A 24,894-nucleotide genomic window follows, 5' to 3' on the forward strand; every position below is an offset into this window, starting at 1 on the left:
CGTCAAGACCTACGCCTGCTTCAAGCACGTGCTGGGTTTTGATGCAGCATTGGCCAGAAAGTGACTGAGTGAAATCTCATAGATTTCACTCAGCCACTTTCAGGAGGCGTTCCTGCACAGGAACGCCCCCCCCTGCGCAGGAACGCCTCCTAATGGCGCAGGGCTTTACAACGTGACGCATCTCCTAGATGCGTCACGTTGTAAATAGGGCGCATTGTTTGCGCCGCAGTTGCGTCAAATAAAGTGACACAATTGCGGCGCAAGGGCATCATAAATCTGCCCCATATTTTTTTATAGAGTTTATGGTTTTTTTAATGGGATGTAGAAGAATGAATTCTGTAGAAGTGGTTGTAATTTGCTCACCGAATTGGAATCAATGTTACCTCTAAATCTTTTCTTCTGTGACTGGCAATAAAGGTTCTCTGGGCACAGCAGCCAGGGCTGCATGCATTGAAGGCATGCGAAAACTCAGGGGCAGATTTATGTTAACTGGCGCATCCCCAGGGATGCGCTAGTTAATGTGCGCCACAGTGCGCCACAGCGCCACCACCCATGGTGCGCTGCATTTATAATGCGGCGCACCATGGTGCAAAAACGGCACAGATGCGTGACGCATCTGTGCCGGAAATGTGGCGCATTGCTGGAGTTGCGTCACAAGCGCAACGCAGCTCCAGCAAGGCTCGTGGGTGCCCCATCTACACAATGCTGCATCAAGACCTACGCCTGCTTCAAGCAGGCGCAGGGTTTTGACGCAGCATTGGCCTGAAAGTGACTGAGAGAAATGTCATAGATTTCACTCAGCCACTTTCAGGAGGCGTTCCTGCGCAGGAACGCTCCCCCTGCGCAGGAACGCCTCCTTATTGCGCAGGGCTTTACAACGTGACGCATCTCCTAGTTGTGTGTCCCCATTACCCGCTAGTCGCTAGTCAGCCATTTTTTCTGTATAGTTCATGTGCCCCCTGATTCCCCTAGCAAGTCAGCTTTGTTGGCCCTGCCTATTTAGTGAGCCCCTGGCACTACCGGTTCTCACAATGTTTTCCTTTCCCTATTTGCTGCCTCCCAGTGCCCCTCCCACCCCAGGAACTACTTAATGGAGGCCGCAATGTGGTCGGGTAGCAGGTGCACCACAAGCGCGCTAAAGGCAAACCCTTCTGTGCCCATCCATGCCTGGGCTACACCCAGCGCCAGGACCCCTGATTCTCCTTCTGATATACCTCCAATGCACTTCAGTCCCTCAGCCCCAAGAGAGACACCAACTGCTGCATCATAACACACAGAACCGCAGAAGGCCCTTTCACATGCCAGAACTATAGCTTGATGTGCAAAACCAGCTCTCCAGGGATGCCTAGCCTGTTGAACTTGAGCTCCACTGCATGCTACACAATGTGCAATCCCTGGGCAAGCACACCAAGGACGTTTGGGACACCATACTCACCCTCGCCCCCAATGTCATGTTCATCACTAAAACCTGCCTCAGCCCCTGAGAGGCATCTGACATCGTCACTGCGAAGCCCTCTGGCTACAAGCTGCTACACCGCACTGGCAGACACTGCCAAGGCATTGCCATTTTGCACAAAGACACCCATCAATGCACCCCCTCAGAAGACAATACCATGCCGATCATGGAACACCTCAACTTTTGGATCAGACTTGACTCAAAGACTGCCATAGGAGAAACCCTCCCATACAGACTCTCGGGCCTCCATCCCTGACTTACTCTCCCCACCCTGGCTATCAACTCTGAACACTGCATCTTCCTTGGAGACCTGAATTTCCACCTCGAAGACCCCATCATCACAAAATCCACCATCCTCCTGGAGAGCTTGAGCAACCTCTGTCTCTCACAGCTGGTGTCTGCCCCCACACACATCACAGGGCACACACTGGACACTACCTTCTTCTCAACAACAGAATCAAGTTCTCTCACAGAACAGAACTGACCTGGACTGACCAAAGCATCGTCCACTTCACACTCACCGGCTTTCTAGAATCTCCAACCAGCCCACCCACTGGACTCTGCCGGAAATGGAACGGAGTCACAGAACCGTTCTGGATCTCTGCTCTCAAAGCAACCAGGCTTGACCCATCTGACAACCTCGAACTCAAAGCCCAGAACCTCTTGCAGTGGATCGCCACAGCAGCAGATACTATTGCCCCAATAAAAGACGCCACAGGCATCAGAACAGCGAAACACACTCGCTGGTTTACACCCAAGCTACATACCAAACATATACAATAAGAATCTAAAGAGACATTGGCGATCTAGCAAGAAGCCCTCAACAATCACCACCGCCACCTCAGGGAGGCCAAGAAGGATGCCCTCTCCAGCCGCATTGAGGTAAGCACTAAACACACCAAAGAGCTTGTCTCCATTGTCAGAGAGTTCTCCTGCCCATCTGCCACCTAAACATTGATTCACCCCCCCAAGCTCTTTGCAACACCCTAGCGGACTAGTTTCATCAAAAGCTCACTGACATCCACAGGAACTTTGACCCCCAAACAACCTCAACCACCTCCACTCACACACCGACACCACCGGCTATCTGTATGGGAACATCCATCGTGAACTCAATCCACTCTGATGACCCTCGGACCCCTGCCCTCCCCGCATTTACAAAATAGCGGGCTGACTTACAAGAAAGTGACGTATCTGTAGAGATGCGTCACTTTCCATGCGCCACCCTGAGAACCCCTTGCGCCACTATGGATGGGCCGGCCCGTAATAACAATACAGCGCACCATGGCGCAAGGATTGACCAATGCGTCAGAAATTCTGATACATCTGTTGGGGAGAAAGTCACGCATTGCTGGAGTTGTGTTGCACGGACAACGCAACTCCAGCAAGGCTTTTGAGGCCCATTCCCACTACACTGCGTCACTCCATATGCCTGCTTCAAGCAGGCTTAAGGTTTTGACGCAGTGGCATCCTAGAAGTGGCTCATTGAAACTTATAGATCATCACTTTATGAGGCTTTCCTGCATTGAAATGCGTACCTGGCGTACATTATACCTGACACAGGTATACTATAATGCAGGGCTTTGCACCGTGATGTATCTCCCGAGGTGGGGCTTTAATCTGGACTGCAGGGGATCCTGGAAGGATCCCACTAGAATCTCCTCAGTGTGTATATCCCACCACAGTCTCCCAAGGGAGCTTTGGATGACTGCTGTGCACTGTTCCTGGGGCTTCTCCCCTAGGTGAGCATCATAGGGGTGACGTTTTTGCGGTTCTGAATCCTGAGCACGATTCCACCACCGGTTTGTCAGTGCACCGGATAAGTGGCTCCAATTTATTGGAGTCCTGGATGGCCTCATTAGGCCTCTGCGATGTGTGGAGGGAGAGGACATTTGTACATATGTCAGCAACCGACAAAACCCTCACTCGTATTGATCTGGCGCTGCTTCCAGTGGTGGATGTCCTTCTTACCACTGTGGTGGAGATTCTTCTGCGAGGTATATCTGATCCTTCCCAAGTCCATCGTCACATAGACAGCCCATCGGTAAACCGAAGACCAATTAGGCAGCTAATGCCTGGTTTATAGCTGATAACCAGTACTCTGAATGCCTTGAGAAGGTTACGGCATATTTAGAATCTAACCAGGGTTCTATCTCCTCCACAGGCATACTATGAGCTGTGGGCAAAGCCACAATACGGGGGAGGGAAAAATCCCTTATCCGTAATCAGGAACATGAAAAATGTTGCCAAATAATTGCTCTAGACATACAAATCTTACAACTTGTGAAGTGATGCACAACAAGCCCACACTCTACCTACTCTCGACAGTTGGATGAAGCCAGGTCTTTTCTTTGACACCTAGTTTTAGTAAAGGCCCACCAATGTTGGCGGGCCTCCCTCTATCAGGTCTAGGAGGTTCGAGATATGTTCAGTAAATTACTTCATTGGCCTGTCACCCGTGATATGCCCTTTTGGATAGTGCCCACAGTCATGGACAATAGGTGTGAGAAGCACCACACTATAGCAGGCATTGCGAAGGCCTTTGCAGATTACTATCAGACCTTAACATCTTGATTAGAAGCCAGGAAAGCCCTCGCAATCACAGCTACTCTTTGGCTAGCTGTACTGTTTAATTCGTTTTTAATTGCCCCGTTTTGCTGATATCGTTTGATTTTATTTTTTCCTTTCTCCCTTGTTTTTAAATTGAGGCCACTCGCAGACTTGCACCACTGCCACCTTACCCCCACTCTAATCGGAGAGATCACCGCGTTTTCGGGGTCCCTGCCCACTGTCTCGTGGTGGTGGCCATCTTGGGAGGGGGGACATTGCCGGCGGCGCGGTTAGCGCTCTAGCTGTTAGGCGCTCGGCGAGCATAAAGGCAGGCGTTTGGCAGGTGAGCAGCCTTAACATCTTGATTAGAAGCCAGGAAAGCCCTCGCAATCACAGCTACTCTTTGGCTAGCTGTACTGTTTAATTCGTTTTTAATTGCCCCGTTTTGCTGATATCGTTTGATTTTATTTTTTCCTTTCTCCCTTGTTTTTAAATTGAGGCCACTCGCAGACTTGCACCACTGCCACCTTACCCCCACTCTAATCGGAGAGATCACCGCGTTTTCGCGGGTCCCTGCCCACTGTCTCGTGGTGGTGGCCATCTTGGGAGGGGGGACATTGCCGGCGGCGCGGTTAGCGCTCTAGCTGTTAGGCGCTCGGCGAACATAAAGTCAGCCACGCTGACGTGAGCGTCATGACGCAGCGTCATCGCCGGAATGGCGCCGGAGTTTCGCCAGAGTTAAGCCCGTCTGTGTCCGTCCGGGCCCAGACGGGCACAGGGCACGGTACTCTGCTTAACTCTGTTGCGCAAATGGTTCCTACTCACAGGTATTCTAGGGAGTCTCTGCTGTCGTTACGTGTGTACAAACATTCCAGCTGCAGCTACTATTGGGGGGAAGGTACCCCGTTTGCACAATGTCATGTGTGTTGGCCTGGTAGTACCTGCATGGACCGGACTTTGTTCTCTATGGCTCTGCTCAATTGCAGGTCACTACCTTGCCATGCCATGGAAATTAATTCCCTCATTTTAGACCACAGCTTGGATGCCTTGTTCCTTACGGAAACTTGGCTGACCTCCTGTTCTGGTCCTGACATCGTTAAAGCCCTCCCTTCGGGATACCTTATATTTCATCTGGATAGGCCGGACGGGAGGGGAGGAGGAGTGGCTATTGTGTATAGAGACAAATACGTATGTGTCACGGGTCTGACTATCGAGAGACACCTGAATATAAAGACTGGTGGTGCGCCACCCCCCTTTCACCTTGCGTCTTGTCTCAACAGCAGCAGACTTCTACGTGGCATGAGGATGAAGGAGACCCCGACACGGAATGGCCATCAGGCGTGAATGTATACGGCTCCTTTAAGGCCGACGGCTGGGATTGTGGAGTCACGCCCCTAGTGACGACAAAAGCAGGAAGCACGGCATCGAGGACGGACGGCGTTTCCCCTGCGGAGGAGATCGAGGAGGAGAGCAGCGCGGAACCAGGTCGAGGAAGAGAAGCAGACGGAAACGACAAGCCAGGAGGCCAACGGTCGGACGAGTCGCCCTGCCACGCGCCCACGGGAGGAGCGTGGCTTAAAGAGGTACGGGGCCGGGTCGCGGGTTGGGTTGGGAGGCGGAGACAGCCCCCGGTGTAGCACTTCCTGCAACCAAACCCTTCCCTGAGCACGAGCACCTTCCGTCACTCCCGTAGTTAACTGGAGCACTTCACGGCGTTTGCGTGTCCCTCACTCCCGGTCCTTGTGTGTGTCCACCCAGAGTGCAGGCAGTAATTCGCCTTCTCTTGATTTCCTTTTCTTTCCGGTACCACGTGGAATCCTGTTGTTGAGACGTATCAAGCTAAAGACTTCCACGACCAGAAGGCACCGCAGCATTCAGCGACACCCAGAGACTAAAGACTACTTACCTTTTCATGAAGAAAACGTATATAACAATAAAGCCCTCCTTAAAACCTTTGATCAAAGCCCCAGTGTTTCTCTTTGAGCCGGCCCCTCCCGCTCCAGTGGTCGAACCTCCAATCCTTCCTGAGCCCCCGGGACAATTGGTGTCAGAAGTGGGATCAACTTCATCATCCATCAGTGAGATCAAGATGGAGACCCTGATCGACCACCTCATAAAGGGGCAGGAGAAGTTAGAATGGGCCGTGGAGAACCAGCTGTCCATTGCTCAAGCGGACCGAGAACTTTTTACTAAAACCATGACCGCACACGTAGAGGGTCTTAAGTCCATACCCTCTGTCCAACAGGCGGCCACGGGCGAAGGACGTGTACACACGCCACATCCGTCAGGAATGGCCCTACAAAAATATGTACCCGGTGAGGATCCTGACGCCTTTTTGGTAAACTTTGAAAGGGCGGCTCGGGCAATGAGCTGGCCCGAAGAAAAATGGCCATTCTTTCTCGCCCCTCTCCTTACTGCCGAAGCCCAATCTGCATATCATGCGGCGAATCCCCTGGGGACAACCCCATATGCGACTATTAAAATGGTCATTTTGGACCATCTAGGCTTGGACCAGGAGGCCTATAGAGTCCGCTTCCGAAAAGAGAAAGGGGTTCCTGGGGAAAACCCAAAAACACTGTTCTTCAGGCTAAAAATGGCGGCGGACAAATGGCTTCGCCCCGATGTATGTACAAAGGAAGAAATACTGAATAAAATCTATGTAGAGCAGTTTATGGAGGCGTTACCATATGCGACCCAGCGTTGGCTCAAACAGCATGTAGGCCTGACAGTAGAACAAGCCATTGAGATGGCATCACAATATGCCAGGGCCCAACCCAAGGCTATCCCGTGGGAGCCAGAAAAAACCCCCAAAGGTACTCCTACCAACAAAACGGACAAAAGGCCAAAACCAGTACTCGAGGCTCCCCGACCCTTCAGACCTCCCGGTATGATGGTTCCTCCAACAAAAGGACCACAGTGTTTCGAGTGTGGCGAGTGGGGCCACATCGCCAGGATGTGTCCAAAAAGGAAGAGCCATGAGGAACCCATGGAGGTGGGGTATCTGCCCCGGACTGTGATGTATTCCGCCGAAATGGGCAGCACGTTTTACGTGAGTATAAGGATGAATGGGTTCCAATTGAAAGCATTGTTAGACTCAGGGTGTAGGCAATCTGTGGTACAGTCCAGGTTCATAACCCAGGATCAGATGAATCATAAGAATCCCGTGTATATCAGGTGCGTCCATGGGGACGTGAAGCCTTACCCCGTGGCTTCCATCCCTCTCACACCGCAGGATAGGGACCCCTGTACTGTTAGCGTAGGGGTAGTTGATTCCCTGCCGGAAGATATGATCCTGGGGACCGACAATCCAGAATTCCTGTCCCTGTTTAAGGAACACCTGTCCACCACCAGGAATGGGGTGCATATACCATCCTACCTATCCCCCGAACCCTGGGTTATTGATCGCAGTTTCAGATTTGCTCAGGCTGAAGACAGATCCCTTGTCAACGCCTGGGAAATCGCCCATAGCTCAGACAATCAGCCCTCTCCAGTATTTCCCCGCTTTTTGATCAAAAACGATTTGTTATATAGACAAGCCAACCAAGAAGCAGAAATGCAGTTATTGGTTCCCCAGTCTTTCAGAGAACAAGTGCTATTCTTTGCACATGCCCACTTGATGGCAGGACATGCCGGCAAGGAAAAAACCACTGACTGTATCCTGCGCAACTTCTATTGGCCGGGTATTTACAAAGATGTTCAAGAATTCTGTGCCCGGTGCGAGGTCTGTCAACATAGAAACACACAGCGCCCTCCGGCTGCCCCCCTACAAAGGATGCCCATAATTGGTATCCCCTTCGAGCGAGTGGGCATGGACCTGATAGGGCCCCTACCAAAGACGGGGAGAGGCTTTCTATATGCTTTGGTAATCGTGGACTATGCCACTCGGTTTGTTGAGGCTTTTCCCTTAAAGAACACTACCACAGCGGCCATCGCTGAAAAATTTGTGGAACTTTTCAGCAGGGTAGGTTTTCCTAAAGAAGTATTGACCGACCAGGGGACTCCATTCACCTCAAAATTAATGAAGGAGGTGTGTGCCTCACTGGACATAAAACACTTGAAAACCTCGGTGTATCATCCCCAAACCGATGGTTTGGTGGAAAGATACAACCAGACTCTGAAGCAAACACTAAAGAAAATGCTGACGGCTGAAGGGCCCGCCTGGGATCGGCTCCTACCTATCGCCCTTTATGTGATAAGAGCCCAAAAGCAAAGCAGCCTAGGATGCTCATCGTTTGAGTTACTGTATGGGAGGATGCCCCGGAGTCTCCTGGACATCACTAAAGAGATGTGGGAAAACGAAACGTCCCAGGAGCAAAAATCCATGTTGGAATATACCTCTCAGCTCCGAACCAGACTTGGTAAATTAAGAGAACTCGCCTATACCTCCATGGAGCATCAACATGAGAGATACAAGAAATCTTATGACAAAGGTAAAAGATTAAGATCCCTGGACGTAGGAAAATGGGCTCTAGTGCTATTGCCTTCCATCAGTACTAAGAATAAACATGAGTGGCAAGGCCCATATCAGATCACTGAAAAAATCGGAAACACTACCTATAGACTCCGGTTAACCCCTCACAAATCACAAATCTACCATATCAATCTCTTGAAAGAGTGGTTGGGACCCCTACCCCGGGTGGGACACTTCGTAGGGCAAATGGATGTCCGAAATGTCTCTACTCTAGAACAGTTGGTGGTGAACCCAGAGCTGACTCCCCAGGAAAAGCAGGAGTTGACAGAGACTCTAACCCCGTATACAGCAGTGTTTTCCGACTTACCAGGAAGGACGGAGTTAGCAGAGCACTGCATCGAAACTCTTCCTGGGGAAGTGGTAAAACAGAGACCCTATCGAATTCCCGCAGCAAGAAAAGAGATTGTACGGAAAGAAGTGCAGGACATGCTCGACTTGGGCGTCATACGCCCTTCACAGAGTCCTTGGTCATCCCCGATTGTTCTAATTCCTAAACCTGATGGCACTAAAAGGTTTTGTATGGACTTTCGTGCATTAAATGCTGTCTCGCATTTTGATACGTATCCGATTCCTCGAGTCGATGACTTGATTGAAAAAATTGGAGACGCCAAATATATCACCACCATTGACCTCACGAAGGGGTATTGGCAGGTCCCCCTTCGGGAGGAGGATAGAAAGAAAACAGCATTTGTAACAGATGAAGGTGTTTTTGAGTTCACCGTCCTGCCTTTCGGATTACACGGCGCCCCGGCAACATTTCAGCGCCTGATGAACAAAGTCTTACATCCCTTTTCACACTTTAGTTCAGCTTACTTGGATGACATAGTCATTTACAGTCAGAACTGGAAGGAACATTTGAGACACTTACAAACCATTCTGAAAGCCCTACAAACAGCGGGACTACACATCAATGCAAAAAAATCGCGAGCAGCTTTTCAAAGTGTGAAATACCTGGGCTATGTGTTGGGTGAAGGAACCATCGCTCCCCAAAGCGAAAAAGTAAGAGCAATAGCAGCAGTTCCGTTTCCCAATAACAAAAGGGACCTTAGAGCCTTTCTTGGCCTGGTGGGTTATTACAGGCGCTTTATTCCAGGCTTTGCAGAGTTAGCAGCCCCCTTAACCAATCTGCTCCGCAAAGACGTTAAGGCCAAGGAATTTAGTAACCCATCGAGAGAGGCCTCACAGGCATTTCACCTTCTTAAGTCCACGATGACAACGGCTCCTGTTTTAATATCACCGGATCACAGCAAACCATTTGTGTTGTCCACGGACGCTTCCAATCAGGGGATTGGTGCGGTACTATCCCAAGTCAAAGAGGGCGTTGAACATCCGATCCTATACGTCAGTAGGAAATTGTTCCCCAGGGAGTGCCGATACTCTACCATCGAAAAGGAGGCCTTGGCAATCAAATGGGCAATTGACAAATTAAAGTACTACCTGGAGGGCAAGCCCTTTGTTCTACATACCGACCATGCTCCCCTGAAGTGGATGCACCAACATAGCAGCCACAACCCCCGGGTGTTGCGATGGTTTCTGTCCTTACAACCCTATGCATTTACTGTGCAACATCGCAAAGGAAAAGACAATGCAAATGCAGACTTTTTGTCCCGGGTGTTTCCTCTCCCCGATCGGGAGATGCCAGGGGGGGAGGTGTGTCACGGGTCTGACTATCGAGAGACACCTGAATATAAAGACTGGTGGTGCGCCACCCCCCTTTCACCTTGCGTCTTGTCTCAACAGCCGCAGACTTCTACGTGGCATGAGGATGAAGGAGACCCCGACACGGAATGGCCATCAGGCGTGAATGTATACGGCTCCTTTAAGGCCGACGGCTGGGATTGTGGAGTCACGCCCCTAGTGACGACAAAAGCAGGAAGCACGGCATCGAGGACGGACGGCGTTTCCCCTGCGGAGGAGATCGAGGAGGAGAGCAGCGCGGAACCAGGTCGAGGAAGAGAAGCAGACGGAAACGACAAGCCAGGAGGCCAACGGTCGGACGAGTCGCCCTGCCACGCGCCCACGGGAGGAGCGTGGCTTAAAGAGGTACGGGGCCGGGTCGCGGGTTGGGTTGGGAGGCGGAGACAGCCCCCGGTGTAGCACTTCCTGCAACCAAACCCTTCCCTGAGCACGAGCACCTTCCGTCACTCCCGTAGTTAACTGGAGCACTTCACGGCGTTTGCGTGTCCCTCACTCCCGGTCCTTGTGTGTGTCCACCCAGAGTGCAGGCAGTAATTCGCCTTCTCTTGATTTCCTTTTCTTTCCGGTACCACGTGGAATCCTGTTGTTGAGACGTATCAAGCTAAAGACTTCCACGACCAGAAGGCACCGCAGCATTCAGCGACACCCAGAGACTAAAGACTACTTACCTTTTCATGAAGAAAACGTATATAACAATAAAGCCCTCCTTAAAACCTTTGATCAAAGCCCCAGTGTTTCTCTTTGAGCCGGCCCCTCCCGCTCCAGTGGTCGAACCTCCAATCCTTCCTGAGCCCCCGGGACAGTATGCAAAGCGGTAGATTGCGGCATTAACAACTCTGAAGGCTGTCAATTTTCCCTATGCATATCTTCTACTGTCTCTATCTCTGGCCTTCTAGTGTATCGGCCTCCCGTAGCGCTGGGAAATTTCATAGACTCCTTCATTGAGGCAGTGATTCCATTGGCTGCCGCGTCCTCCAACTTTGTAATCCTTGGGGACCTCAACCTACATTTTGATGATCACGATGATGTAGTGGCGAGAGACCTACAAGGTATGCTGGGTGCACTTGATTTACATCTTGCCAATGTTGGTGTCACCCATAATAGGGGTCATCAGCTGGATGTTGCTTTTGCCAACTCAGAGAACCTGCAAGCCCTCCAGCCGTTGGCTCTCCCCTGGACGGACCATTATTTAGTCCCTCTTAGATGGCAGTTGGGGAAGTGGAGAGATCCTGTACCCGGACTCCTTTTGGACGGAAAACGGTAAACCCTGGAGCAGGGGAGGCAGTTATGGCGGCTCTAGGCTGGCGGGAGAGGGGGCCGCCCTGCTGGTGGTCCTGGACTCTCTGGCTCTATCCTAGTAGCTGGTGGCTTGGAAAAGGGTGGTGTTGTGTTCTGCTGGTACAACACTCCTCTAGAGATGCCAAATTGTATATATATGGTAAACTGTGGCGCATATGTATGGGCGCAGCATTTATGTGTGAATTTAATAAATGGTAAATGTGGAAGTTTTACCCACAACTGAAATGGAACTTGGTATAATAATAAAGCTACGCAGAGGACATCAATCATTTGTAAGTGTTTTACTGGGAGAGGGGTGAGCCTGGGGTAAAGAGAGAATGGCACGAGATATCCCCACTATGAGAGGCCACCCCCGCGACTAGGGGAGGGGGGCCTTTAGTGGGCATTCCGTGCCCGCCTTTGTAGGTAAAGTTTCGGTTCTGGAGTTGGACGTCATAGGGAGGGTCTCGGTAATGCGAGACACTTGGTGGGCGTCCGAGGACCCTCCTCCCAAGGCGATAAAGAGATCAGCACCCCGGGAAGTAACCCTCTTTCGTCTCTCGCCTGGGCAGCAAGAAGGCCAGCCAAAGAAGAGTTGCCCACCCACCCATCCCTAAGTTCAATTGTGGGGGGCGGGGTCCCTGATAAGAGAAAAGGCTGAGGGACTCCTTTTGGACGGAAAACGGTTGACCCTGGAGCAGGGGAGGCAGTTATGGCGGCTCTAGGCTGGCGGGAGAGGGGGCCGTCCTGCTGGTGGTCCTGGACTCTCTGGCTCTATCCTAGTAGCTGGTGGCTTGGAAAGGGGGTGGTGTTGTGTCCTGCTGGTACAACACTCCTCTAGAGATGCCAAATTGTATATATATGGTAAACTGTGGCGCATATGTATGGGCGCAGCATTTATGTGTGAATTTAATAAATGGTAAATGTGGAAGTTTTACCCACAACTGAAATGGAACTTGGTATAATAATAAAGCTACGCAGAGGACGGAATTCAGCTACGCAGGAGGAATTCAGTTTTGGAATCCCTCCAAAACTGAATTCCTCCTCTTCTCCTCCTCACTCTCTCCTCCCCCGGTCCAATCATGGATGGATCAGATGAATCTACTAAACAATAAACCCAGCATTGTCGACAGCGCTAAATCCCTTGGAGTCATTCTAGACAAAAAACTCAACCTAACTCCCCACATCAATTCTATTGCTAAATCTGCTCGTTACCAACTGCGCCTTCTTTGGGGAATCCGACGCTTCTTCCCGGAGCAGGACCTCATCACCCTGGTGCAATCGCTGGTCCTCTCCAGACTTGACTACTGCAATTCTCTTCTTACTGGCCTTCCCAAATCTCACCTGTCCCCACTTAAGTCTGTTTTCCATTCTGCAGCTCGCTTCATCTATGGGGCCAAAAGAAGCGATCACATCACACCAATGTTATCCACCCTCCGCTGGCTTCCCTTCGAGGCTAGAGCTATCTACAAGACCGCTTGATTCACCCACAAAGCCTTGCACTCCTCCTCTCCTCGCTACCTGGCGAATAAACTGAAACTCTCTGGATTCTCTAGACCCTCACGCAATGCGGAGAATCTACTACTTGAACCTCCCACTTTCAAGAAGGAGAAAACAATGGCCCAATCCTTTTCAGGCAACGCAGTGAGAATCTGGAACTCCCTTCCGCCTCAGCTCCGGACCACCGCCTCCTCCCAGGCCTTCAAAAGGGACCTCAAAGTTCTCCTCCTCCAGAGACACCTCCAAAAGTAATTCACGTCCTCTTGTTATTTGGAGGAAGGCTTCCCACTACTGATAATTTCCACGACCATGGAAGTGCCTTCCCAGTGTATTCCTGGGGTTGGAGTGTCTGCCTCTTTGGAGTATTTTCCATGTACCTGTGTTTTGTGCCCTTTTGTAACATGCACACACCACTTTGCCCTTGTAACACACGATCTGCGACCTCTCACATGTTTTTACCTTTGATACTGGCACAAGTGCCACCTCTGCCTACATAACACTTGTTCTTGTGCCGGAGTGTCTAGCACCTTTTGCAGTATTATACCCCAAAAGATACTTTGTCTTCTCTTGTAACTGCACACTTGTCACTTTTTCCTCCTGTGCACTTTTTACTACCTCATGTATTTTTGGATGCGCACAATTTTTACTACCTCATGTATTTTGTTTGCTCACAATTGTCACTATTACCTTTACTACCTCATGTTTTTTGACTGCTCACAATTTTTACTACCTCATGTATTTTGTTTGCTCACAAATGTCACTATTACCGTATGTACTGTAACGTATGCGTTTGCAATCTGTTCTTTTGTAATGTTTCTCATTATGTTTCATTTCTGTTCCTTATGTGAAGCGCTCTGACACCTTCGGGTAAAGTCCGCACTATATAAAAATGCATAAACAAATAAATAAATAAATAAATAAAGACAGTACACAGTAGAATGACTCTGGTCGAAGTTGCCAGTGGATAGCTGGGCGGCAGAGTTAGCAAGAACCTGTCCTCCCCCTGTCGCTGACCCCATTATTGCTGACCAGCATATGGGAAACTGGCTGACTAATACTTTGGACTCGCTGATTCCTAAAAAAAGGAGGCCTGTCAGGGAAAGAAGAATTGGCTCCGCTCCCTGGTATACCCCCGAACTTAGGGGTCTCAGAACCTCATGTAAAAGATTAGAACGTGCATGGAGGAGAGAGCGGACGGAAGAAAGTCGGGAAGATTACAAGAGAGAGATGAGGAAGTATAAAAACGCGTTGAAGGATGCCAAAAGGAACTTCTTCAGCGATAGGATTGAAAGGGCAAGTAATTCACCAGGGGAATCCTTTAAAATTTTTAAGGAACTTCTGAAGGCCCCGGTCCCGCCAGTTGTACATGATAACCCTCAAGAAAAATGTGAAGAACTGGCTCACTTTTTTCATTCAAAAACTGAGAAGATCCTGTCCTCACTGCCGGCGACCCCCCAGATCCCGGAGTTGGACGTTAGCCCAGTAATATTCCCCGCTGAACTGTCCTCCTTCGGTCCTTTTTTGGAGGAGGAGGTTATAAAAGTTTTGAATGAGGTGAAGAGTGGGTCTCCTAGTGACCCAGTGCCCATGAAATACCTTAAACTAGTGGCAAATACTCTGTCCACCCCGCTTACTGACCTTATTAACCCTTCACTCTCTCAGCGCACAGTGCCCCAGAGATGGAAAAAGGCAGTGGTAAAAGCATTATTGAAAAAAACAGGATTAGATTCTTCTAATCTGGCCAACTTTAGGCCTATTTCACTCCTGCCTGGCTTCTCTAAAGTCGCAGAGAAGTTGGTCAACCGTCAGCTCTCTTATCATCTAGAGTCCCACCATCTGTTGGGAGACTCCCAGACTGGCTTCCGTCCTGGTCAGGGGACTGACACAGCTTTACTGGCAGTAGTGGAGGAAGCAAGGAGCATTCTTGATACAGGGGGGTCAGTGGCAGTGATCCTCCTGGACTTGAGTGCTGCCTTTGACACCGTAAGTCACCAGGTGCTCCTCCAACGCCTGTCAGAGGTGGGTGTGTCAGGGATGGCCTTGAAATGGCTGGAATCCTTCCTCTCCAACCGCTTCTACCAAGTCTGGGAAGGGGCAGAGCAGTCGGCTTTGTTCCCTCTTCAATGCGGAGTCCCGCAGGGCTCATCTTTGAGCCCTACCTTATTTAATATATACATGACTCCGCTTGAAAGAGTGGTCGCCCCTTCAGGAGTGAAGATTATCAGCTATGCTGATGATACTCAGCTGGTGGTAGGCCTTACCCAGTTGGTGGAACAACCTGAAGTTTTGCATGACTGCCTTGCAAATGTCCATCGTTGGATGTCCCACTCTGCCCTAAAGCTCAACGGGGAGAAAACTGAGCTGATGCTCATGGGTAAATCCAGTCCCTCCACTATTGCTAGCTGTTGGCCCCGGTCTCTGGGTGATCCACCATCTCCCAAGAAGGAGATCAAGACCTTGGGAGTTTGGTTGGAAGAAGATCTGTCCTTTAGGACCCACGCCAGGAAGACCGCAGGGGTTTGTTTTGGTCTGCTGCGGTCAGCTCGCAAGGTGTTACCACTGCTCCCTGATCCAGCGAGGAAGCTTCTGATTCGTGGTTTAATCTTGTCGAGGTTCGACTACAGGAACGCGATGTTTCTCGGTGCTCCCGAAGCGACTTTTAAAACCCTCCAACAGGTACAAACTGCAGCCGCTAGAGTGTTGATGGATGTTCCCAGAAGACACTCAGCTGCCCCGGCCCTGAAAACGCTTCACTGGCTCCCCGTTAAGGAGCGGGTGAAATTTAAAGCGTTATGCACGGCCCACAAAATTCTGCATGGTAAGGGCGTGTGGGCTTATAGGGGCGTGCCATAGTGGAGAGGATAGGTGCTCCCCCTACGTAAGAAGCCCAACATTAGCTTTGAGAAGTTAGATAACCTTCGTCCCATCTCCTTGCTGCCTTATTTCTCCAAGGTAGCAGAGAAGGTGGTAAATAAGCAGCTAATGAAATTTGTGGAAGAAAACAACCTCCTTCATCCTACGCAATTCGGGTTTCGGCCTCGTCACTCTACGGAGTCTGCCCTTCTTAGGGCCACCGAAACCCTTAGGCAAGGTGCTGATGAGGGACAAACCATGGCCTTAATCCTCCTGGACCTCAGTGCGGCGTTCGACACTGTAGCACATTCCATCTTGCTACAGTGTCTGAGCAAAGGTGGGGTAAGAGGGGCAGCACTGAAATGGATTTATTCATTTCTTGCAGGCCGAGGCTTCCAAGTAAGGCAAGGTGACCAGTACTCTGAGCGCATTTCTTTGGATCAAGGGGTGCCGCAGGGCTCATCCCTGAGCCCAACCCTTTTTAATCTTTATGTTGCCCCGATCGCTACCTTAGTAGAGAGTTACGGCCTTCGAATGGTGTCATATGCGGACGACACGCAGTTGGTCATCTCCCTGTCACGTGCGCCCGGCCCCTCAGCGGACATCTTCAGAGCTTGCATGCAAGACCTAGCGGCCTGGATGTCCGCCAACTGCCTCAAGCTCAACGGAGGCAAGACCGAGGTGCTGGTGGTGGGGGGAGACCGATCGGCGTGGACGTCAGCGTGGTGGCCACCGTGTTTAGGTCCAGCACCCACCCCTTGCCAGAAAGCAAAGAACTTGGGTATCTGGTTTGACTCTGACCTTACCTTTGGCCCCCAGATCAATCAGGTGGTTGGATCATGCTTCGGGACCCTCAAAAGTCTCAGGAAGGTATTAAAATTCTTACCTATCAGAGCCCGCCAAACCCTGGTACATTCACTAGTCACGTCAAAGATGGATTACGGCAATCTTCTCTACTTAGGAACTCTGGAGAAGAATCTGAGCCGTCTACAGGTTTTCCAGAATGCCGCTGCCAGATTAGTGCTTAGACTACCCAGAAGAGCAGGATCCACAGCGGCCCTCCGGTCTCTGCACTGGCTCCCGATCCGAAGCAGGGTGGTATTCAAAGCCCTGTGCACGTGCCACCGGATCATCAACGGGAGATCTCCGCTCCCTTTGAAAGGATTGCTGACACCCTATGAGCCGTCTCGATCCTTGAGATCTTCCGGCTCAGGACTCCTGGCAATTCCTAAGGTGTCCAGAGCCCGGATGGGTGGAAGATCTTTTAGGTTCCTCGCAGCATCAAGATGGAACAAACTACCTATGGCCCTGCGATTAGAACCTTCAGAACCAATCTTTAGAGCCAAGCTGAAGACTGCTTTATTTACACAGTAGTTCTTTCCGCACTTGTAAGTTCCAGCAGGTATTAGCTCCTTAGCGCGGGGACACGCCGCTGTGCGTCACCAAGCGCTCTATAAAACCCCCTAAATAAATAAATAAATTATCCTCTCCACTATGGCACGCCCCTATAAGCCCACACGTCCTCTGCGTTCGGACCAAAGACATCTTCTGCAGTCAGCTAGAGTAAGGAGAGCTCGCTCTGGGGGCAGGCGTTTCTCAGTACAAGTGGCGACTCTATGGAACTCCCTGCCCCTTAAGATCCGTTCAGAGCCCAGGATCTTACTCTTTAGGAACCTTCTGAAGACTCACTTGTTTCCGGTGTAGCGAATGAGCTGAGCTTTCTTCCTTGTTCTGTTCTGCGCCGGGATGCTCCTGGGTAACTGAGCGCATTATAAATTTTATATAATAATATAATAATAATAATAACCTTCTATGCTTCCCAACTGCTTCCTCAATGTTGGCGGAAATCCTCTGGCCATGGATTTCTCTGCTCCAGCGGGCGGAATGGGACACCACACTGATGCTGGAGGAGGTGAGTTGAATCCTGAAGACCCCCACCCCAGATATTTTCCTGGTGGAATTGTATTGTAAATATCGAGATGTCCTCATGCCCCGGTTTTCAGATCTCTATTTGCAGTTACAGGACTAGAGCAGGATCCCTCAGGAATTGGATCCCATCATCATATTACCGTTAAACAAAGCGGGCGGCCCACAGAACACTGTGCCTCTTGAAGCCCAATTTCTCTTATTAATAACTATTGTAAAATGTTCACAAAGGGGCGTGCCTGCAGACTGCTACGAGTTATCCTGGACTGATGCATCCTGATTAGTGCAGCATGAGGCATTGCATTGGGCGCTGGACCGACACACCGAGATCAAAGAGTTGCACGCCCTCTTGCTTATCGATTTTGAGAAAGCCTTCAATTCTGTTGACTGGGGATTTCCAGACCAAGAACAGCCACGCATTGATTTAAGGCCGAGGTTCACACAATTAGATAAACTCTTAGGGCCTCATTTATGAGGCCGTGCCTCACTTTTAAGCCGCCGGTGCGTCACTTTTTGTGACGCACCAGCAGTGAAAAAAATGCGCCTTGTTGCACCATATTTACAAAGTGACGCATCTAGGTAGATGCGTCACTTTCTAAACCCCTGCGCCACATTATACCTGCGCCAGGTATAATGTATGCAGGGGGGCGTTCTGACGCAAGAAAGGGTCGTAGAAGTGACGCAGTGAAATCTATAAGATTCCACTGCGCCACTTCTAGGACACAAATGCGTCAATTTCTTATGCCTGTCTCACAGCAGGCGTAAAACTGATGCAGGCCCTTTCACATGGGGCTTCCCCAAGGGAAAGGACGCATTGCTGGGGTTGCGTCACTTTTGTGACACACTCCAGCAATGCGTCACTTTTGCACCATACAGATACATCAGAAATACTGGCGTATCTGTAACTCCTTGCGCCATGATGCGTCATACTGTTAATATGACGCATAATCGGTGTCCCAAGGAGGGCGCAGGGGAAAGGGGCGCATTGCTGTTTTCACGCAGCGATGCGTCACTTTTCATAAATGAGGCTCTTATACTCTTCCCCCCCTGCACAGGTGCGAGCCGACGGGGGTCTATGAGACCCCTTCCCATCCGCAAAGGAACTCGGCAGCGTTGCCCCTAATCATCGTTGCGCTTCACCCTTATATTCGCGCCCTTAGCGAGGCTTGTCAGGTGTGATGCACAGAGACAAGATTGATGGTGGTGAGGGGGAGGGGAGGACAGAATAGTGCCTTAGGGGGGTGATATTCTCCTTAATTAGATGATCCCACAGGACTCGCCTCCGGGAGTGAAGAGAATGTTGTCCCTTTCCAGGTAGGTCTCGGGATTACACACTAACAGGGCCAAGTCACTCTTAATCCCTGTCAAACGTCTTAGCTTTCTCTATCTTGTATGCGTCCCTCAGTGGAACCCGCCCACACCTGGGCCCTTATTTATGAGGCCTTGCGTCACTTTTTTGTGACGCACCAGCGGCGTAAAATATGCGCCTCGTTGCGCCATATTTAAAAAGTGACGCATCTAGGTAGATGCGTCACTTTTTTAAACCCTGCGCCACATTATACCTGCGTCAGGTATAATGTATGCAGAGGGGGCGTTCCCCCGCAAAAAGCCTCGTAATAGTGACGCAGTGAAATCTATGAGATTTCACTGCGTCACTTTTAGGATGCTGTTGCGTCAAAATCTTGCGCCTGCCTCACAGCAGGCGTAACACTGACGCAAGCCCTTTCACATGGGGCTTTCCCCATGTGAAAGGACGCATTGCTGGAGTTGCGTCACTTTTGTGACACACTCCAGCAATGCGTCACTTTTGCGCTTACAGATACGTCAGAAATACTGACGTATCTGTAAGTCCTTGCGACATGATGCGTCATACATTAAATATGACGCATCATTGGTGTCGCAAGGAGTGCGCAGGGGAAAGGGGCGCATTGCTGTTTTCAGGCAGCAAAGCTTCACTTTTCATAAATGAGGCCCCTGGTCCCTTAATCTCCCCTGACTTCTGACCAGAATGAAACGTCTCTTTAGGCTCCTCCTCCTCCTGGTTCTTGGCGGAGTAGTGCTATTTAAAATGTTTTGCTGAGATTTTGTTATGTTCTGCAAAGCTTTCCATATTATATCCCGGTGGCATGGTCCCGGGATTTGACAGCAATTATCAGATCCTTGCTCTTGGTGGGACACTCCCCATTGCATTGCATTAAACAAATGTTGTCAATCAACCGTTATCCAGGGCATGGTTAACTTCCACCTGTATTACTGTGCCTGGCAACTGTTGGTTATAAATGGCTGGATGAATGGGGACTGGAGAGACTCAGGATATAAACTGGAGCTTTCTCTGCTGTGTCTGTACAATGTACATGATTAGTTCTACAGGGGACCTCTCCCCTGCTTCCTCCCAGAACCTACCAGGGTGCTCATTTCCACATTGTCAATGGTGTTGAAACAACTGGGTTGGGAAAAGAAAACCCCCCAACAAACCCCTCTACGGAGGAGGCAAAGACTTACAAGTGTCTTGCCTGGAAGGTTTTCAGAAATGGGACAGAATTGATATTCCATACCTGGGTGATGTGTGGAAGGGAACATCAGTCATAACATTCCAAGATTTGCAAGCACAATTCTCACTTTCCGCTACAGAGTTCCACAAGTACCTACAGCTGTGACCACTGTACCCCACCCCACCCCAAATAAAACCCACTCAAGGCCAAACTGCTTCAGGACCCACAAGGTAAAAGAGGGATTTCACAGCTATGTTCCCTGATAAATGTTGTCTCATCAAACAAAAATAGGAAGCTTGGGTAGACTAGTTGGTAATGCAGATTGAAGAGATACATGAATGCCCCCGAACAATTATCATCTCCTTCTGCCTGCGACTCATCCAGCTCCATTATCTGCCTGCTACTAACCTTACCCCAATGTGCCTCTGAAAGTCAGGTAGGGGACCCACCTCGCAGTGTAACCTGTGTGAAGGCTCAAACGCTGATGTTTACCACGTGGTGTGGTCTTGTTTCAGTATTGACCAGTACTGGTTGTCCCATGGCAGGGTGCTGACCGAAGTATTAGAGAGGCCAGTCAAACTTTCCCATAAACTACTACTACTGGGAATCTTGGCAAACGTCGGAGAACCCCAGGGAAAGCTCATGTTGGTGTGCACGGGTATGTTGTTTGCTAAACTTGACATAGTCCGCTACTGGAATGCAACAAACCCTCCCAAGATTGAGGACTTGCACTTGGCAATAGACTGGTGTTCCAAACTTGAGCTCATTTACCAGGCAAGGGGCTGCTGCTGTACGTATGGTAAGATATGGGGTCGATGGTGGACTTATTCTGAACTTGGCTGCTCTGATTTGATTGTGTGAGGGGAAATCCTTCTGCTGTTTATCTAGATTTGGAATTCAGTGTGCAAATCTAGATGGGGTTCGATTGTTTATTTGTCATGGCAAAGTGAGAATAAGATTTGATTACCAAAAAAACAAACACATAGTAATATAAATAACACACAGGTAAGGTCAGACAGTAATAAAATAAAGAATAGAAAAGGTGAGATTATGAATTGATGTGAAGAGATGTTTGGTTTGGACGGAAAAATAAGCAGGCTGAATAAATCAGAATGGTCAGCATAGAACACACAACTGGCATGAAAGTGCAGTGCAATGTGCATTCTCTGCCCATTGGAAGAACTCTGCAAAATCTCACGCGGGCTTCATGAAATACAGCAAGTTCCACCCATTCCAAGTCTGCTCTCACAGCCACCACCAGACCCTCCAAGAAACAGATAACAGAACCAGTGGAATATTGAAACACTGCACAACTCGTTCATCCACCACCAGACCCTCAAAGAACCAGCAAACAGCGCAAGTGGGCATACTAACACTGCACACCTGGTACAACCGTGACCAGACCCTCAAGGAAACAGCTGACAGCACCAGTGGAATATTGAAACACAGCACAACTGGTACAACCAACACCAGACACTCAAATAACGCAAACAAACTTACCTGCAGGACCATCACAGAGCCGTGAGTGAAACGGCTAGGTGCTTCTTCATTCTTCACCGCGCCATGAGGGAAACGCCCAGCAACACCCGGCACCCCCGGGACACAAGGCGCACCCGTGACTCCTCAGCCTGCGCCCGGAGGTGCTAGAAATCCGGCGAATGCGCCCCACAGGGCGGGACGCGCGTTGGGTGGTGCCCATGCTAAGCCCAGGCCAAGGGTGGGCCCGTCCGTGCCCGTCCGGGACCGTTCGAGGCCGTGCAGGGCCACCCCCTCTGACATCGCCGTTTTGAGAACAGTTGGATCGTGTAGTGGTGAGTGGGGTGTCTTTTATTGGTATCTATTGAACGCTTGGGGCAAACAAAAACTATGGGCAAACGAAATCCAACCCCCATAGTACATAATGCCACCTCTATTGCCACTATGTTGGAGAGGGCAATGAATACAGTCAGCACAGAGATTGAGCTGACTGAGAGACGAATGTCCCTGGGCGCCACAAAACCCCAATCTATAATACTAATCAAGAACACTGACATAAGCGACCCTCAACTAACGTCACATAGTGAGGTTGACCCTTGCCCACACCCACTAATTGGAGAGAATATATTGGGCGTGGAAGGCTCTGGCTTCACAGGAGCAACAGTAGATTCGGCATCTGGGAGCTGCCCAACTGACATTTTAGCCGTGGCCACTTCAGATATTTCCCCTAATCCAGAAGTATGCGGAGCGAAAAGGAAGAGGAAGGCAGTGAAACCAGCCATTCCCAAATGGAAACAGCCTCCACACTTGAATTCACAACGCACAACATTAAATACTTGGATTAGGGGCTCGAAGGCCCTAGTAGACCCAATCCCTAGCAGTGACTCATTTGATTCAGTTTCATTGGATATTTTAAGTAATTCTGTATATACTCAGATGGAATCTACACAGACTGCCTTTTCTAATTTTACACGAGGGTACACTGCTATGGACATTATTATTGATACGTTGTACGAACGTGTTAAAGGGCTTGTGGATTCAAATTTTGCGAAATTATGGAAGCGCTTAGATCGCTTGGAATCTTTAACCATTAAGGCTAAATCTCCTCATAGGGAACCTAAACAGTTACCTCAACAGGTTAGTCTTCAAGAGAACTTACCTCAGAGTGGGCAACAAGTGCCCGTAATTGCAAAGTTGCCATCTGCCCCCAGTGACACTCATAGTAAAATTAAAGATCGCACAGTTTCAAAAACATGTATTGGATCTGTTAATACTGCCAATACTCAAAATATAACCCTTACAATTGCCTCGACAATCCGTACAAAGACTGTCGATAATAACACAAATGGACATGTTGAGTTAAATAAGGATGTTTTAAATCTTCCCCCAGCATCCAGCCCGTATGTTCTGATTCTTGCAGGTTTACCCCCATTAGAGAAAAACAAACCAGAGTCCTGGGAACAGTTACGGAACAAAAGTGTGGATTGGCTGGCTAAATATAAAGGGTATAGGAGGTCTGACTTACATGATATCTTAATGGTACGAAGGGTAGGTTGGGTGGGATCAGCAGAAAAAACTATTGGGGTGATTGTATTGTCATCAACTTTCGCCGACCAGGTACCGTTAGATCAATACTGGCTATTAGAGAGAGTAACTGTCCCTTACCCACAAACATCTGTGCACTACCCCTTGGTTTTTTCTATAGACCACCACCCGCACAGCGTCCACTTACTAGCTCTTTCTACCAGTCGGTAAATATGTTTTCTGCTATCTCCCATTTAGATACTCTTGATTGACCCCTATCTAAATCACAACTGACTGAATCTGCCCTCATGGTACCTGTGGAGAATATTAAAGCCAATATCGACACTGAGGCCGAAAACATTCCCCTAAATGATCACTCCGATTCATTATTACAGGTGCTGAGTTGGAATGTGGCCGGTCTGGCCTCTAAATTAAACATTGAAGAATGGGTTAACACGATAAATAAATACGACATCCTCATGTTCCAGGAGGCCTGGGCAACCAAAGAGTTATATCTCGAAGGATACGAGTGTTTTAATATTATACCTCCCCATCCTAAGTATGGCAGACCCTCAGGTGGCCTATCAATATGGGTTAGTATTGCATCGGGTGGTAGAGTAAAATCAATTCCCACCAAAAACACCAATTTCCAAGCATTGATGTATACACGGGGGGGTTCTATTTGTTTTAGCAATTTTTATAATAATGATTTTTTAACTGCACCTAATGTTAATTTTGTTAATCTTTTTAACTTCATTTTGGATATGGACAATTTGCTGGGAAAGAATAAACCGGTAGGGATATGCTTGGGGGGCGATTTCAATGCAAAGATTGAAGGGGGTAATACTGTGAGCCCCACCGAGCATATCTCAGTCATTCCAAGCAAGAGAGGATATGAATTAATAGACCACATATCAAATAATAGTCTGTTAAATGTTATGGATATCGAAGCTGTAAATATTGAGGATAATCCAACATCTACTTATAGAGGTTTCGGACGAGCCTCAACTATAGATCATGTTTTTATATCAGCATTATTGGAAGACCACCTAGTTCTGGCTGAGGTTAGGGCATCTACTTTTGGGGACCATAATCCAATCTTAGTCTCTTTTAGGGCGGCTCTGAGGTCTAATATTAGAAAGGACCCAGGGGCTAGTAACATAGAACCCTCCACTGACAACCTAAGAGTTAAATGGAAGGGCATGGACTGCCCGAAGGTGTTTCAAAAGATGGTAAAAACCTACCCTTCGCTTTGTGAGACGTGTCTCACATTAGCCAACCCTAACCCAGAGGTAGTCTCTGCTTTTGTTTTATTATCTGCAGGAATTAAAGAATTGATTTCTAGACATGTAGCTACATCTAAACCTGACCCTAGGTGGTTTGATAATATTTGTCCTAAGGCAAACAGGGAACTCAGAGCCGCTTTAATAGCTTCTCCTAAAGATCCCAACCTTATTAGAGTGTTATGGCACACTTATTAGAGTTTAGTAAAGCATAGGAAAGTTGTGGGGGCATATTATCAAGGGGGGCGATAGGCAATTTTCACCGCTTTAGCGGCCAAAAACGCTAAGCTATTGCCCTATTAGCAAGCTGTCGCAAACAGCAGTTAGCGACAGCTTGTAGGCGATAGCGACCAGTTTGGGGCCCGCTTTGCATGTCAGCGATATTTA

General features: G+C 49.3%; 1 protein-coding gene across 1 annotated transcript; it reads left to right on the forward strand.

Annotated features, from left to right (window-relative positions):
• Positions 1 to 5,918: 5,918 nt before the first annotated feature.
• LOC147693268 (uncharacterized) lies at positions 5,919 to 10,574 on the forward strand. Its single transcript, XM_086933207.1, has 2 exons — positions 5,919 to 7,055; positions 10,218 to 10,574. Exons 1-2 carry the CDS (start codon positions 5,919 to 5,921, stop codon positions 10,572 to 10,574), a joined length of 1,494 nt encoding a protein of 497 aa, XP_086789333.1.
• The last annotated feature ends 14,320 nt before the right edge of the window (positions 10,575 to 24,894 follow it).

This window comes from Lissotriton vulgaris, chromosome 8 (assembly GCF_964263255.1).
Source record: "Lissotriton vulgaris chromosome 8, aLisVul1.2, whole genome shotgun sequence".
Taxonomy (NCBI): Eukaryota; Metazoa; Chordata; class Amphibia; order Caudata; family Salamandridae; genus Lissotriton; species Lissotriton vulgaris.

Excerpts from the sequence above, each read along its gene's own strand:
- LOC147693268 (XM_086933207.1), top strand. The coding sequence starts at position 5,919 with ATGAAGAAAACGTATATAACAATAAAGCCCTCCTTAAAACCTTTGATC. Across the intron at positions 7,056-10,217 it reads AAATGGGCAGCACGTTTTAC|CCGCAGACTTCTACGTGGCA; the intron begins GTGAGTATAAGG and ends TTGTCTCAACAG.